This window comes from Rasamsonia byssochlamydoides, assembly GCF_041956645.1.
Source record: "Rasamsonia byssochlamydoides strain NRRL 3658 unplaced genomic scaffold VTN77scaffold_6, whole genome shotgun sequence".
Lineage (NCBI taxonomy): Eukaryota > Fungi > Ascomycota > Eurotiomycetes > Eurotiales > Trichocomaceae > Rasamsonia > Rasamsonia byssochlamydoides.
Genome location: NW_027192389.1, coordinates 13,940 through 29,316, shown reverse-complemented (window position 1 = coordinate 29,316; position 15,377 = coordinate 13,940). Strand labels below are relative to the sequence as shown.

General features: G+C 47.7%; 5 protein-coding genes across 5 annotated transcripts; 2 read left to right on the top strand and 3 right to left on the bottom strand.

Moving 5' to 3' along the window:
• Positions 1-954: 954 nt before the first annotated feature.
• Positions 955-1,313, bottom strand: VTN77DRAFT_7284 (uncharacterized protein; the record flags this gene model as incomplete). The annotated part of the gene is made up of 2 exons (XM_069423656.1): positions 955-1,143; positions 1,206-1,313. The coding sequence occupies 2 exons, from the start codon at positions 1,311-1,313 to the stop codon at positions 955-957; spliced, it is 297 nt and encodes a 98-aa protein (XP_069281090.1).
• A 30-nt stretch (positions 1,314-1,343) lies between these two features.
• VTN77DRAFT_7283 (uncharacterized protein) lies at positions 1,344-2,001 on the bottom strand (the record flags this gene model as incomplete). The annotated part of the gene is made up of 3 exons (XM_069423655.1): positions 1,344-1,795; positions 1,877-1,920; positions 1,979-2,001. The coding sequence occupies 3 exons, from the start codon at positions 1,999-2,001 to the stop codon at positions 1,344-1,346; spliced, it is 519 nt and encodes a 172-aa protein (XP_069281089.1).
• A 4,472-nt stretch (positions 2,002-6,473) lies between these two features.
• VTN77DRAFT_7282 (uncharacterized protein) lies at positions 6,474-8,746 on the top strand (the record flags this gene model as incomplete). Its single annotated transcript, XM_069423654.1, has 10 exons — positions 6,474-6,576; positions 6,625-6,729; positions 6,780-6,906; positions 6,953-7,187; positions 7,248-7,340; positions 7,390-7,397; positions 7,445-7,568; positions 7,630-8,002; positions 8,056-8,454; positions 8,514-8,746. 10 exons carry the CDS (start codon positions 6,474-6,476, stop codon positions 8,744-8,746), a joined length of 1,800 nt encoding a protein of 599 aa, XP_069281088.1.
• A 2,117-nt stretch (positions 8,747-10,863) lies between these two features.
• Positions 10,864-11,910, top strand: VTN77DRAFT_7281 (uncharacterized protein; the record flags this gene model as incomplete). The annotated part of the gene is made up of 5 exons (XM_069423653.1): positions 10,864-10,938; positions 11,017-11,280; positions 11,340-11,537; positions 11,616-11,703; positions 11,777-11,910. 5 exons carry the CDS (start codon positions 10,864-10,866, stop codon positions 11,908-11,910), a joined length of 759 nt encoding a protein of 252 aa, XP_069281087.1.
• Positions 11,911-12,903: 993 nt separating this feature from the next.
• VTN77DRAFT_7280 (uncharacterized protein) lies at positions 12,904-14,570 on the bottom strand (the record flags this gene model as incomplete). The annotated part of the gene is made up of 8 exons (XM_069423652.1): positions 12,904-12,922; positions 12,991-13,141; positions 13,195-13,616; positions 13,670-13,963; positions 14,029-14,096; positions 14,150-14,233; positions 14,343-14,397; positions 14,497-14,570. 8 exons carry the CDS (start codon positions 14,568-14,570, stop codon positions 12,904-12,906), a joined length of 1,167 nt encoding a protein of 388 aa, XP_069281086.1.
• Positions 14,571-15,377: the final 807 nt, after the last annotated feature.

Genomic DNA, 15,377 nt, shown 5'->3' with positions numbered 1-15,377 from the left:
CTTACGGACGAAAACCGCGTTGAATAAACCGTCTATTTGAACACCTATGGTTGGCATTGTCAAGTGTAAGTTCCTTAATCCGATGGAATTGGATCTTGTATCACGAATTTTCTGCTTCTAAAGACATGAAATTGTCAGCAGATAAGCAGGTATAAGTCCATGGTGAGCCTCCTAGAGTACAAAATGCGGATTCCGACGTTGACATCTTCCTCAGGAACTGACATCGAGTTTGATAGATCTGTTGTTCAAGGCTGAGAAATTCGTCTCGTAAAGATTTTATATCCGTTTTAAGCGACCTTCGATGGTCATCGTAGCTCCGAGCTGATCTCTTACTGGCTTTCTTGAAGTCTCTTCTTGAAGCCGGATCCGGATTAAGCGTGCTTATGTCTTTTTGTTCAGTCCGTTGAGTTGACGTATAGCATTGTGACCGGCCCATCGGCTCAGGGAAATCTTCTGCCGTTCAATCTCACTAGATGATTCTATGATCATCTTCTCTCTTCTTAACGACAGGATCTTTGTCCACGTAACTTGGCCATTTCTGTTGTCGGCTTCTAAAAGCATTTCCTTTAAGCATTGCTTCTACAGAAATTGACCTGTGCAGTCCTTGATCACTCCTTCTACCCAAGCGATGCTGGATACTGGTGTTGATTCTAACTGTGATGATAATGTTATGGGTGACATCAAGGAAGTATACTGAACTGTTTGATAAGTTCGATGACTTCAACGAGGATTGCAACTCTTTTAGTGATCTTCTAATCTTATCAGGAGCCTCATGTAGCTGTCAGCAGAAAAAGTCCGACAGCTAAGACGCAGTTGTCATGGCACTCTTTTTAGCTGAATGGAACGATCTGACGGTAGCTTCGAGCAAACGTTTGAGTCGAATCGATCCATAAGACCGTATGCCTATTTAATTTCTCTTCTTGCCTAGCCTCCTGAGACTACCCCCTAAATCTATCAATTCTCCTCCAGCTTCTGCCCATAGATAAAATGGAAGTTGACATACAGGTGAAAGGCCGTGCTGCACCCGAGTACGCGAGTGAAAAGGGCGGTGGTGAAAGAGTCGACGGCGTCGAAGGTCTGCGCTAGGAAGAAACGGTCAATTTCCTTTAGTTTTGGGTCTTTGGGCCAGGTGCCTATTGGGAGCTGTGGGAATACATCGTAAGCAAACGGATATAGACAGACAGATTCAGCCTGATGTCTCCAACCTTATAAATGTCGTCGCGGACGTTCACAAACCCGGCATCAATCAACTTCTGCTTCTGCTGCGCCGCGACATTGAGTCGCTTTCCAAACCGCGTGTTCGCCTCGTCCATCTTGGCCAGCCAGTCGTTCATCGACTCCGCCTACTGGATCGTGGCGTCATCACTCGTGATCCAGAAATCCGTCTCCTGGATTTCAGTCCATCCGCCGGGTTTCAGATGCGTGTAGATCTGCCGGTAGAGACGGTCCCAGTCGCTGATTCCGCCGACCAGGATGCGACCGTGGATGAGATCAAATGCCTCGTTCGCGGACCAGGTCCACTCTTGCTCGATATCTTCGATGTAGAACTTACAGTTGGGCGCCACCCAGCCGGGCTGGATGGCACTGAGATCGTTGCCAACGACGGTCGCTTCGGGGAAGGCGTCTGCGACATCGAGGGCCCAAATGCCAGTTTCGGTGCCCAGATCAAGGATCCTTCTGTTGGATCCGGCGGCTGAGATGGGGGCGAGGAAAAGGTCGCCGCCGGTAACCATCAGGAAGACGTGGTGGAGGAGATCCAGCCGGTCTTGTTCTCTCTCGTCGTTTGGGAGGGGGTCTGGAAAGAAATCAGCCAGTCGATGTATGTATCTGTTTATATATATATATAAAGAGGAAAGTAGCTATGTAACCAACTTACATTCACCCTCTCGATAGGCATGATACCGACGGCCATTTTCGCACCTATAATCGAGAATCGAGGATCGCAGCGACTCGCTGGTTTCCGATGCAGCGAATTGACCTCGGCACCAGAATCCGGTGCATTGTCCTGATGATTGTGTGAGTAGACAATTATGACTTCTTGATCGGCGGGAAACCCACATCAGGTTCGATTGGGGCTGTCTCTGGATCCTGCTCCGCCATGTTCTCTCCGAGGCTCTGTACTGGACGATGGATATAGATATTAAACTGGGAACAAACCAGAGAATCGCAAGTGAGGGGTTGCGATGTTCTTAAGTGGTAGCGGATCAGCCGTAGTCATGCTAGTAATCAAGTTAGGCAGGGGTTTCAAACTTCTATACTTGATTCATCCAACTAAAGTACCGAGGTGACTACTAGTAATGTGTAGGAGCACTATGGTGTTAGTAACATAATGAAGCGATCTTGGCCAGAGTTTTGGAGACAGCCTTGAGATTGCCGCACCTCCATATATGAGGTGACGAGGCATTTCAGGGAGTTTAATGTCGCTGGATCGTGGAACCCGTCTCCTGCCTCCCTCTCCAGACAAGCCTTGTAGAATCGTAGCGCTCTTCGGACATCATTAATGCCATCGATCTGTGCATTTGGCATGTCGAGAATGTCTTGTTCGCTGGGTCCTGCCCCCCGCGCCAGGCAGCGTATGAGGATAAATTCGTTGTCCTTCTCGATGTCCGTAATACTTGTGTGGCAAATCCGCTTTCAGCGACTCTCTTGGAACTTACAAACTCCAATACCTTACGATACATTTGTCCTTCCTTATATATATTACTATTCTTTTGTGTGGTAGTATATCGACTGATACAATGCCTTGCACGCACCAATCAGGTGAAAAAAAAGTTCTTAAACAGACTAAATACATGCCCGTCATCTCGGATCTGCTACAGACATACCCAGCAGTCCTACAACAAGTAACTTGCTATACCTCTTATTTTCTCTCTCTCCTTTTCATCACGTATGCGTCGTATCCCGGCAGATGTCTTGCTGTGAAGCTGTTTGACAAACAAAGACGGACTCTCTAGATCTCGACTTGTAATGACAAAAAGGGCACCGTCGGGTGTCTGCCTGGAACGATCCCGAAGAGATCTTTCAGTCTATACGGGGACTCTCAATCGGGGATCATCATAGCATAGATTAGCAAAGTTAATAAATTAATTAGGTGCGACTAATATCCTCCCCATATCACAATCCATCTCTGTCAATGGAAGGAAGATTTATCTTAATCTTGTCAGTCAACCTGAGGTAAGAGGTATGTAGCGTATGTCACTAAATTCCCAACTGTAGCAGCAGGCCAAAAACAAAATTATAGCTTCCTCCTATTAGAGCAGAACCCTATTTATTTTCCCTATGCTATTGATATTCTTGACATGAGGCAGAGGAGTTCTGGCAGGAGGTTAGTATATAATAAGCTGCGCGATCACCCAGAGGGAAGGCTCCTAGGAGACCTCAGGGCCACCAAAGCCGTCCTGCAGTTCCTAGCAGATACGACTGTTGGATGACCCCTAGGGGAAACAGCTCGGGAAGCCATGAGGGCACGAAGGGACGATGAATGGGGGCTGGAGGCCCTGCAGGAGGCAGAACGAGAGGGAGAAGGATAATAGGGGAGGCTGGCCTGCAGCAGGCAGGTGACACCCATACTGATATTGGCACCGAGGAGGGCTTATAAAAGCCCAAAAGCCCTGCGCAACCAGGCGGCCTGGGGCAAGGAAAAGGTCCAGAATGGTCAAAGATGAGATTAGAGACTGATAGGGGCATCTGCCCAAGAACTTGGGGTCTGTCATAGCCGGAAGGCTCGGTATGGACGTTAAACTTGATTATAATAATAATAATAATAATAAGCTGCGCGATCCTTATCTTATTCCGTCTTAATTAATGCCTGATTAACTTTTGTTTTGATTTGATTTGGGGGAAGAGGAAGATAGATCCTGGTAAAGATTTGGTAGGGGGATCTTGGAATTCCGGACACGAGACTGAGACATAGACGCGATGGTGATGCTTGATAATGATAGTTTTGGCTTTACTGTCTTTTTTTTTCCATGGTTTTGCGTTTCTTTTTAACCAGTGACAACGATGAATTGGGCGTGTACAAATCGAGAACCGGGTCTGATTTTTAGTTCAATTTATAATTAATTATTTGTATAGATTTCTATTCTTGTCTTCTCCTATATCAAATCATTTATTTATAAGATAACAAAGCTTCGCTTTGCATATGTGGATGAACGACATCACCACCACGTAAAGTGGTGATTCCCAATTAGATCGCCACCTGCTGGGCCGAGTACTTGAGCGACTCGGGCACCGTATGGGTTACCGGTTGAGATCCCCTCCGACGAATCGCCTGAGGTGCAGGGGGTAGTGTCAGCTTCAATCTACACAGGATGGAATCTGAGTCCCTTCATATTTGATTGCCTACAAGAGAGGCTGAAGCCGGCGGCATGGATACAGGAGATGATGGCCTAATCTGCAAAGAATAATAATCAAGCCACTTGCAAGTAATGGATTAGGAATTTTTCCTGACCATGGGGCACTTGGATGATAGCACGCCTGATACTTCACACTCTTTCAATTACGGAGAGGAATTGGTTTCTCACTTACCTTGAGATAAAGAGGATACTAGAGGTACAATCTACCTACCCAACCGGCAGTCTTACTTCCAAATATAACGTGAATGACAACAATGACTGACAAGACGAGATAATAATCCATCTCGACCATGACGGTCAGTATTTCTTTTGCTTCCTCTCACTCTTTCCTTCTTTTTTCTCTCCCTCCAAAATCTCCTGCACGTACTATTATATCCCAGCATCATCACCCCTAGACCCTAGCCAGCCTTATTTAGGCTATATCATGATGAGTTATATTGTGGCTTGCGTAGGGTGTGACCTAACCTGGGAAACCGAAGGCCCACTCAATTCACGCACCGGAAATCAATTACGGGAAGTCCAGAGTAGTCATGTTCCCGTGTCTCTCTTTCTCTCTGTGTGTCTCTCATCGAGTCGCTCTGCGTATATCACTACGTGTGTAATGGCCGAGGAAATATATCCGAAATAGGGGTGCCCTAGGGGCAAGCGTCGGAGCATACAGCCGTTTGGATTATTTATACTTTCTCTTAAAGCAATAGGACTGCGGCTGAGTTGGATATCGGAATATTTCCCTCGTGACTCTGTCCGAACACGAGGGAGATGTGAGGGAGATAACAGGGAGATAAGGTGGGAAAAGGTGCCCCCAGCTTCATCCTGGGCCGCTGGGCGTCCTGTAGGGTTTGTGATAGGTGAGAGAATTGCATGCATATCCTACTGGACGCCCGAGCTGAAAAGAACAGTAGATCACAGCTATGACGTTATAGCAGTTTCTCATCGTCAGCCCTACACTAATTCAAATTAATTTCTCGCAACCGGTAAAAGAAAAGGCTAATGGTTAGCGCAAACACTTAGTTTTTTTTTTCCCCGGACACAAGTCATGATAACAAGGGGCGAGAAAAATATTACATGATGAGCAGAAATAATCATGAATAGGTCTAATGAAGTATGCCTGGAACTCCTTTATCACATGATACCAGCCGCACACTGCCACAGCTCGTGAAGTAGTCTGGATTCATGCTTCGAAAGCTAGCTGCAGGGGCGTTGATGACAGCTGTCGTAATTACTTCACCCAACTAGCTGAGCTCCCAACTTTATTTCAGCCTTACGATTAGATTACGAGAGGGGCTTAGAGAAAGCGAGATCACGAATACGCGCAAGCCAGGTATTCGTCGACAGACACGAACGGCCTGGCTTCGACCATGACAGGGGTGCCTCGGTCTGGTCTCAACCTGCTTACTGTCTCCTCCATTTCAGGAAGGTGTCATGACTGAAAGCTCAGCTTTGGGGATAGGGATTTGCGTTATGGATTATATTTCACCCAGTAAGTGACTATAAAGAATGACCTATCAACCAAGAATATGATTCCAAATTGCTAATCCGCTCCGTATGAGGTTCTTGCTGCAGCCTTGCCGTCATCATTAAGACGGAACGTTGGCTCGTATCCAGGCTGCCATCTCACTGGTGTCCAGCTCCAGACGATGCTTCTGTCGAGATTGATCTATGGGCGGTCGTGATAACCCCTGCTAGTCGACAGGGCGCAATGGCCAAGAGGGAGTTTATAAGATGTCTCAGATGATTGATGTTGGACCCTGGCTTCTTCGCCTCTTTTGTCTCCTTTCGCCTCGTTGAAGCTGGACTGCGTGTTGAATAGATGATTGCTATTTTCTCACACGCTCGTGTTAGCAGGCAGACGGGGCTGATGACCAGGGATCTTAAGCTGCAATGATGACCCTACTTCCACCGAGACACACTACGCCACTATCCAAGAGGCTTGGGTGAAGAGCTGAGGCGGTGTATACTACGCAGCCTGGGCAACTGGGACATGTATTTAACTGGCGGGTCGAGGGGAGAAGGCCTCGTGGACTTCTACTTTTACCAGAAGCAGCCAGTAGAAAAAAAAATTCATTTTCCATCTCAGACCAGAAACATCTCTAGTGATCAGCTCCACTGATATCAACCATGGCATCTCAGCAGGTACAGGACTCGGCGTGGCCTTCACATGAGTCCTCACTGACATTCGGACAGCCGATATTTCACGAACCTGCGACGAACTGGTTCAAAGGTACGCCCAATGCCCATTGCAGTTATATTAACCTGCTAACTTACGCAGGATGTCCGGTCATGAACCCGCAGGAGCTGCTTCCTCCCGGTATCACTCGCGCTCCACCGGGAGCGGTTCCTCCTCCCGGCGAAGATTACTACACCTTGGCCAATGGTAGGTAGATTGACCAAGTCTCTGTCCTGTCACCAAGCTGACGATCGAAGGATGCCCGATTCGGAACCCTAACGTGTCGGAGAGGATTGGCAGGCAACTTCGCAGCACACTCCTCCTGCAGGACCTCAACCTGATCGACATCATCTCGCACATCACTCATGAACGGATCCCGGAGCGGTAGGAAAGACTTCCCTTGATCATGTGTCCCTTGCTGATCGTCTAGACTGGTCCACGCAAAGGGCGCGGGTGCCTATGGCGAGTTTGAAGTCACCCACGACATCACCGAATATACCAGCGCGGCCTTTCTCAACCAAGTCGGCAAGAAGACGCCTCTCTTTGTGCGCTTTTCAACTGTAGCCGGAGAAAAGGGCTCGGCCGACAGTGTGCGCGACGCTCGTGGATTTGCCTTCAAGATGTACACCGAAGAGGGTAATCTGGATTGGGTGTTTTTCAGCACGGTACGACCTACCCCCTTCTGCGCCGTCAGTAGAAAGAACTCTGCTGATCAGACGACACAGCCGGTCTTCCAAATCCGAGACCCGGCGAAATTCCCGTCGTTGGTGCATGCTCAGAAGCGAGAGCCATCGAGCAACCTGAAGGATCCCACAATGGTATGTCACCCCCTCTGCTGCTGAAGATCGTTTTACTAACAGTCACCAGTTCTGGGAGTATGTTGTTGCCACTTATCCATCCATTCTGCTGCTGACTCCTGAAGCTACTTCAACCGCAATGCGGAAGGTTACAACTTCTTGATGTATCTGTTCAGTGACATGGGAACTCCCGTCTCCTACCGATATGCAGACATCTACAGCGTCAACACGTACAAATTTACCAAGCCTGTCAGTCGCCGCCGTTCCATTTCCCCCCTCATGCCATTTTACTTCCCGCTGACTGCCGCAGGATGGATCCTTCAAATATGTCCGGCTCACCCTCAAGACAGACCAGGGAGTCAAGGACCTGACCCAGGATGAATCCGTGACAATTACCGGCAAAGACCCGGACTACTTCACCCGGGATCTGTACGACGCCATCGCCAAGGGCGATTACCCCTCGTGGACCGTCTACGCCCAGATCATCGACCCTGTCGATGCCGAAACGTACCATACCAACATCTTCGATGCGACACGCACCATTTCCGAGAAAGACTACCCTTTGATACCGTTTGGGAAGATTACTCTCAACCGCAATCCGGTTAACTACTTCACCGAAGTGGAACAAGCCGCCTTTGCGCCAGCCAATATCGTTCCCGGCTGGGATATTACTCCTGATCCACGTAGGTCGTCCTTCTTTATTCCCATACTCTGGCTAATATCTGTCGTCCTGCAGTCCTTCAGATCCGGCTGTTCGCCTACGGCGACACGCAACGCTATCGTCTCGGCGTCAACTTCCCTCAACTGCCGACGAACCGATCATTCTACACTTACAATCCCACCAAACGGGACGGCGCCGCCAACATCATGAACTACGGCGACATCCCCAACTACATCCCCAGCGTCAACGGGCCGAAGATCATCACCGCAGCCCAGTACGAGGGCCGCGCTGCTCACGAGGAGTGGGTGGGAAGAGTGGTCAACTTCGAGAGCCAAGTCACCGACGCAGACCTTGTCCAGCCGCGAGAATTCTGGGAGAAGCTGGGCGAGACGGAGGGTCAGCAGGAGCACTTTGTTTACAACGTTGCGGTCGACTTGTATGGAGCGATCACGAGCGTCCGCTATGCGGCTTATGGTGTGTCCATCCTTCTTTTTTTTTTGTTTGAAGAAAATCCTGACAAGTCCTCCTCGCAGCAATCTTCAGCAAAATCGACCCCAAACTCGGCGAGTGGATTGAGACCGAGACAGAGGCCATGGTCAAGGCGAACGCCAGCATGGAAGAGATTCCCGGTGTCGTCGTCGGTGGGAAGGACTCCAACCCGACGCCGCCTACCGTGCCAGCGCCATCCAGCAAGGTTGAACCGAGTATTTTTGAGAAGATTGCACAGAAGATAGAGTCGGTTGTCGAGGGAAAGGGAGATGTTTGATCTTGTTGCCTGTCGGGAAGAATGCGATTTGTTGGGCTTAGGGCTGGGATAGTCATTCTGTTCCTGTTTCTGTTCGGCTGAATTGAATTAAATTGGCTGTTTATTATCTGGTTAGCGATCAGACTGTCTGTAATAATTTATGTATGGCAGAAAGAAATCAAATAAATGCCTTGTCAGAGATGCCAGTTACTGTTTTTTTTTTTTGATCTGCGCTATATGTATTTGTATGTAGTCCTCATGGTTTAGCACGAGTTTAATGAACATATCATGGTCGGTAGATTTATTTCGCTTGATGTGTCTGCATATATTGCATTTCACTTGACTTGGTAGGATTAATCATTGTTGTCTTGAGATAGCTGTTTCAAACAAAAAAAGCAAAAAAAAAAAAAGAAAAAGAAAAAAAGAGAGAGAGAGAGAGAGAACAGTAGAGTCACAAGGACTAGTATACAATGATTAAAAATGAAACTTGCTTCTGATAGTTACACAATGATCACCATAGTCTCACCCTTACTCTGAAAACCCCCTCTCACCTGGATCGTGCGAGATGACCTCACTGTAGATCCTTGATCGGTTTCAGAGTACTCTGTAGATCAGTAGGTAGTCCATAGGCAATCTGTTGATTAATTAATTTTTAGCGCCGTGGTGGGGACGTGAGTTTCACGTTCGTCGAGCAGCTTCACATCATAAACATGACTAGCTAGCATGCTGGTTTGCTTGTGTCTTCTCGTCCCAATCTTCCAGGGATTACCTGGATCAGGTGTGGCAGTGGAATTCTGATTCCATTCACGGTATGCTGTGTTAGTTATTCTATTTTTACGCCTGGCCGGGCATTTTTCAGACAGACAATCAGCTCGAAGATTTATCTGCATACTCAAATCCTTGGCGAGGGGTCATTCTTCACGAATGGTTCTATTTGACTGCTTGAAAGCAATGGTCATATGATGAAGCGGCACATTCTACAAACTTGACTCGATACGTAGGATTGAGCAAGGCAGGATGGTACCATGACATAATTACCAACATCTATAGAAACAACAGACTTGCTTGATAGCATTTTCCTATACGAGCATACCTCCAAAGTATCTTTCATCCGAAATTGGCAAAAATGTATTCTTGCTCCACTCGCCGAGAACGCAGGTTCGGATCATCCGTTTGAAATAAGAAAAAAACATGTGATCAAACTCAAGCTTATGCTTATTCTGTTCCATGAATAATGTGAATCATGCGGGTACCTTATCTGGGAAGCAATGCTCTGGTTCTGTTTATGATTGATAATAATACATCGCCGGGTTCGTCGGTTTTATGAGTTTCATCAGTCTATCAGTTCGGTTTCGGTTTCAGTTTCAGTTTTATCTCCAAATGTCTCACCTTCTATCTCTTCGTCAGGCAGGAAACCAAGCCGAGGTCAGGTTGAAGCTGAATAATCCAGCAGGTCTGGACGATCAAGCAAGGCAAATGCCAAGGTTGCATAGCAAGACAGGACGAGACAACCCGTTTCGTCTTTTCGTGCTATCCTTACCAGCGTCTTCTCTGCATACTCTGCAAGTGTACGGTGCAGCACACAAAATAGTATACTGGTATAGGCATAGGTATATCCAGCCTCAGACATGATGCTCGTCAACAGCATGTCAATGCAAACGCTCCATCTCGTATGCCTTTATTCAGACACTTGAAACTGCATCCGTCGGGGCTCCGCTGGTTGTAAGTCAGTATACCTGAGTGGACTGGACGGGACTAGTTTGATCTGGTCTTTCCTTTTTCTAGCCGACCACATGGATACAATTCTACATTTTCGAAGGCAGAAGGATGCCTAGACTTGAGTATATAAAGGGTTCGACATCTCAGCGTCTCTGAGTTGATTCTGATCAGCAGATCGACACAGCGTTTTTTCCTCTTCATCAGCTTCTTCATCTTCTTCATTCTTATCTTCAATTCGCCTCTGTTTTCTCTTCTAGTTCAGCATCACGATTGATTCGTGATAGTATATTTTCTTCCTTTCCGTTCTTGTCCATCTTCATTTTGTCTGTACGTATTCGTTCATTGAATACTAACTGCTCTTTCTATTTCACTGTTCCACTTTATCAATTCAAATACATACATTTTTATTGTTCGTCATCATGCTTCTCTCGACCGTTCTCCTCGCCCTTGTGGCGTCTCCTCTTGTTGCTGCTCACGGCAAGATTGCTGTTGTGGTAGGCCGTCCCATCGATCCATCCATAGAGACATTTCCTTCAGTCTCCTCCTTGAATCTCCTAGCTGATGACGACCAGACCGGGGATCAAGGCGGCAACACCACTGCCCTCGGCATCAAAGGCGGCATCGTCCCTGGAGCAGGCCCCAACAGCCGCACCGAGGTCGACACCACTGTCTTCAAATCGACCAAGATCGCCACAGACGGCCTGGGCAAGACCAAGGCCGGCGGCGAGAACACGCTTGACGGCATCAGCGATGTCATCGCCCAGTCTGGCAGCACGTTTCCGCAGGTCAGCAGCGATGGGGGGAGCGTATCGGGCACGTACCATATCGTGACGACGGTCAGACTCAGAAATATCCATTGCATTGAACTTGAAGAGCCAGCACTGACAGCATCTAGGACGGCGCTGGTCCGCTCTCTGCCATCATCGAGCCGACCGGCACAGGGGCCTTCTCTCAGGGCACGGAAGCCGAAGTCGTCACCCAAGTCCCCGGTAGGAAGGGCGAAATCGCCGCTCCGAAGCAGCGCAGTCTGTTCACGCGGGCTCTTGTCCGTGTGGGCTTGGTGAAGCGTGCTCAGAACGTCAATGAGGATTATGTGAGATCCATATAACTTCCTCCCGGATTTTCATCAGTGACCTGCAGCATAAGCTGATATTACTGATCTGTCAACTAGCCCTTCAAAGTCGCCATCCCAGCCGGTACGACCTGCTCCGGCACCGTAGGCGGGCAGTCAAACGTTTGTCTGCTGAAAGTCGCCAATCGTGAGTTTCCCTCGAGGTCAAAATTCCCATTCACTGAAAAGGAAGCCTGTTCTGACCGCGTTTCTATTTACAGCATCCCCAGCCGGTCCATTCGGTGGTGTCTTTGCTTTCCAGATGGCGGGCACCAGTGCCAACTCTTCCGCGGGCACTGCTTCTAGTTCTGCTGCTTCTGGAAGTGCGCTCGTCGCTCGCAGATTCTCTGCATAAGGAATGGGTGGATAGATACCAGTTACTGCAGTGCAGATGGTCTCGGGTCTGCTCTGTTTGTAGACAGCTGGAAATTACCATCCAACACAGAAGTCTGAGATGAGGATGAGGCGAAGGCGAGGGCTTGGTTGATTTATGCCAAATTCTAATTGTTGATTAGGATGCATGTAGGACCCAGGACGTAGTTAATCAAGTCAAGCCGTGCGGGACACTTCATACAATCAACATCAATATCAGGAATCAATCACTTGAATTCCATTCTATTCTATAAGTGATCAAGGAACCATGGAGTCCACAAGCGGGCATGAACGAGCAAGTAAGCTCTTGCTCTGCCATGCAGCGCTAGGTGACTACTGAGTAACTTTATCGAAGAGTAGTACTAAATAGTGATATTCTTATTAATTCTTATTATTCTTATTATTCAGCCACCTGGTATTAATCATATTCTCCCTATATACATTGATGACATCTGGCTCCGTGCTGTTTGTATCGTATCCAGACCCCCCTCTTTTCCTCTACTTCGGTGTTGGACAAGTCTCGAAAAAAAAAAAACAGATATTTGATCTACGCTAAATATCAACATTTATTGTACGTTCAGAGACTGCTAGTCTACAGCAATAATTTTCTTTTCTCCCATTTACATTTCCTTTTTTTTTCCTATTCCCCCAACTCATCCCAAAGCCTGCTTGAAATCTGCAATGATATCATCCTAGCATCAGAATGAAACAAAACGGGTAGACGATTAGCTTTGTCCTTTCTTGATACATGGCTAACTAACTACCGCAGAATAAGGGGCTTGAATGCTTACGATATGCTCGAGTCCGACAGACACACGGATAGCATCTGTATTGCATTCGCTCCGTTGGGAGGTGTTTTGTGACTGCGTCTGTGACCGTATCTCTCCACGATGGTAATGAACGAGTGTTCTGGAGAGATTAGTAAAAGCCACTTATGGATATACCAATGTGACGACGAACTGCAGAGGAATAGTACTTACTGTGTCGTGCCAATACTATCCCGTCCAATAAAATCTCGTCAGTAAAAGAGATATAACGGAGTTTCACTGGAAAGGATACTGACCCATCAGAATTCCGAACCAGCTTCAGCTTGCGAATAATCGACTGCGACCGTTCTTCTCCACCAGCCCCAGCCAGTCGGAAGAAGAGAAGCCCTCCGTTTCCGTTGCGGAGATACTTTTCTGCTCGTTTGAAGAAGGGATGAGATGCGAGGCCTGTCCAGAGATTGATTAGTATAAGGCATATAACATGTGTCTAGACCACATACCAGGATACACCACCGACGCCACCTTCTCATGCCCGTCCAGCCATCTAGCCAACGCGAGAGCATTGTCGCTATGTCGGTCCATCCTAACAGACAGCGTCTCGAGTCCTGCAAGCAGACTGGACGCAGCAAATGGGTTGAGACACGGCCCGCCATCGCGCAACAGGGCCATTCGAACGTAGAAGATGTAGGCCTTCTCGCCGAACCTCTCCCAGAAATTTATGCCGTGGTACCCCGGCGCAGGCTCCGTCAGGTTCGGAAATCGTCTGCAGTGGACGTTCCATGGGAACTTGCCGCTGTCGATGATGGCGCCTGCGATGGCCTGTCCTGATCCGCCAATCCATTCGGAGGCAGAGTGGATGACGATGTCGGCGCCGTGTTCGATCGGTCGGTAGAGGTAGCCTCCTGCTCCAGCGGTGTTGTCCCTAAGCCCGTCAGTACATATATTCAAGAACTTAGAGTTCAATGGGATACTGACACGACCAGCGGCACTCCAGCCTCATGCGCAATGGCTGCTCTCGCCTCGATATCAGCGACAGACAAGCCGACACTGCTCACGCTCTCAATATATACAGCTTTTGTTTTCTCATCAATCTCACTTCGAAGAGCGTCTGTGTCGTCAACGTCCACAAACTTGACTGATATGCCTTGTGACGGAAACCGGAATCGGAACTGCGTATATGATTCCTCGGATATTGTCGAGGCAGAAACGATGTTGTCGCCGGCTGCAGCCAGTCCTGCGATGGCCATCCATCGCGCAGCTTGTCCGGAGCTTCACCAGATGTCAGTCAGGAGAATAAGATGAAGAGGATATATATTAGGTATCATTCTACTGACGATGCAGCAAGGGCCGCCACCCCGCCTTCCAACGCTGCTATCCGTTGTTCGAAGACGGCAACCGTGGGCTGTGCTGTCTGTCAGCGTGCATTCCTTCGAACGGAAAGGAGAGGATCTATACATTCGCCAGCCGACTGTAAGCATAGGCCTCTTCTCGCCCGGCGAAAATGTCCGCTCCGTGTGCGCTGCTGTTGAAGACGAAGGACTAGAAAACCAACTCAGTCAGAACTAATTATCGGTACTAACTGGAATCACGAAGAGTTGCTTATCTAGATAGATGGATAGACAGATAGGTCGGTGTGGATGTATATTACAGTCGAAGCAAACACAGGAACAGTGACAGCGCTCGTCCCCAAATAAAGATCTCGTCTATGAGTGAACGATCATTCCCTTGTATTAGCTATTATTGTCTAGATCAGGACGAGAATGAGATTGAGATACGAAATTAGAATGAGAATTATTATTTACCCCGCATGGATTGAGAGACTCTCAAATCGCAATTTCTGTTTGTTATCGTTCTCATTCTCGTTTTTCTCCGCCATGTCTTTCTATCGACTATCGAGGAGGGAGGCGAGGGGAGGCGATAATTATTTATTTATTATGTATTGTATGAGGTCAATGGCGATAGCAACAGCCTAGACGGCTGAAATAGAAGCAAACTTGACGTCAAGAAAAAAAAGAGTATCCTGACTACTCAGAACAGGAGTTCTGCCAGGTCTTTGCTCTTCTTTCTTGTTCTTGTAGACATGATGATTATGACGATGTACCCCGCAGAACTCAATTACCTGGTGGGGCCCTCTTCCACGTGTAGATTGGCGATTCATACACGTTGTAGCCGAGGGCTGATTATTCATTAATTTATTTATTCACTAGCATCTGATAATAATGGGGAAGGATCCCTATGGTGATCAGGGACAGGGACAGGGACAGGGACAGACAGCCGGAATTCCGGATCGGGATTCCGCCAGAACCATAGACGGATGGATCCATGGATGGATGCGATGGAGACGATCGGTGACGCGGATAGATATCTCGGTAGACTATTCCTCCTCCATGGGGGATAAAATAAAGCAAAGATGTTATCAGCCCCACTATTTATTATTACTGAGTACTGGCCTAGAGTGCCGTCTCAAAAGTTTGGCCCCATTGGCGATTTCCCCTCAAAAGTTGACCATTTTACTAACAGATTACTCAGGAGAATTATATGGCAAGAGTCTGAAAAATACATTTGTCGCTAGTAACTTGGTTGAATTAAATTTTATATATGTAAAAATATCCTTTTTTATCCTAACTTTCTAAACTAAGTAGTAATAATTTAAGCATCGAAGATGAGGCAAATTCCGTTGAAT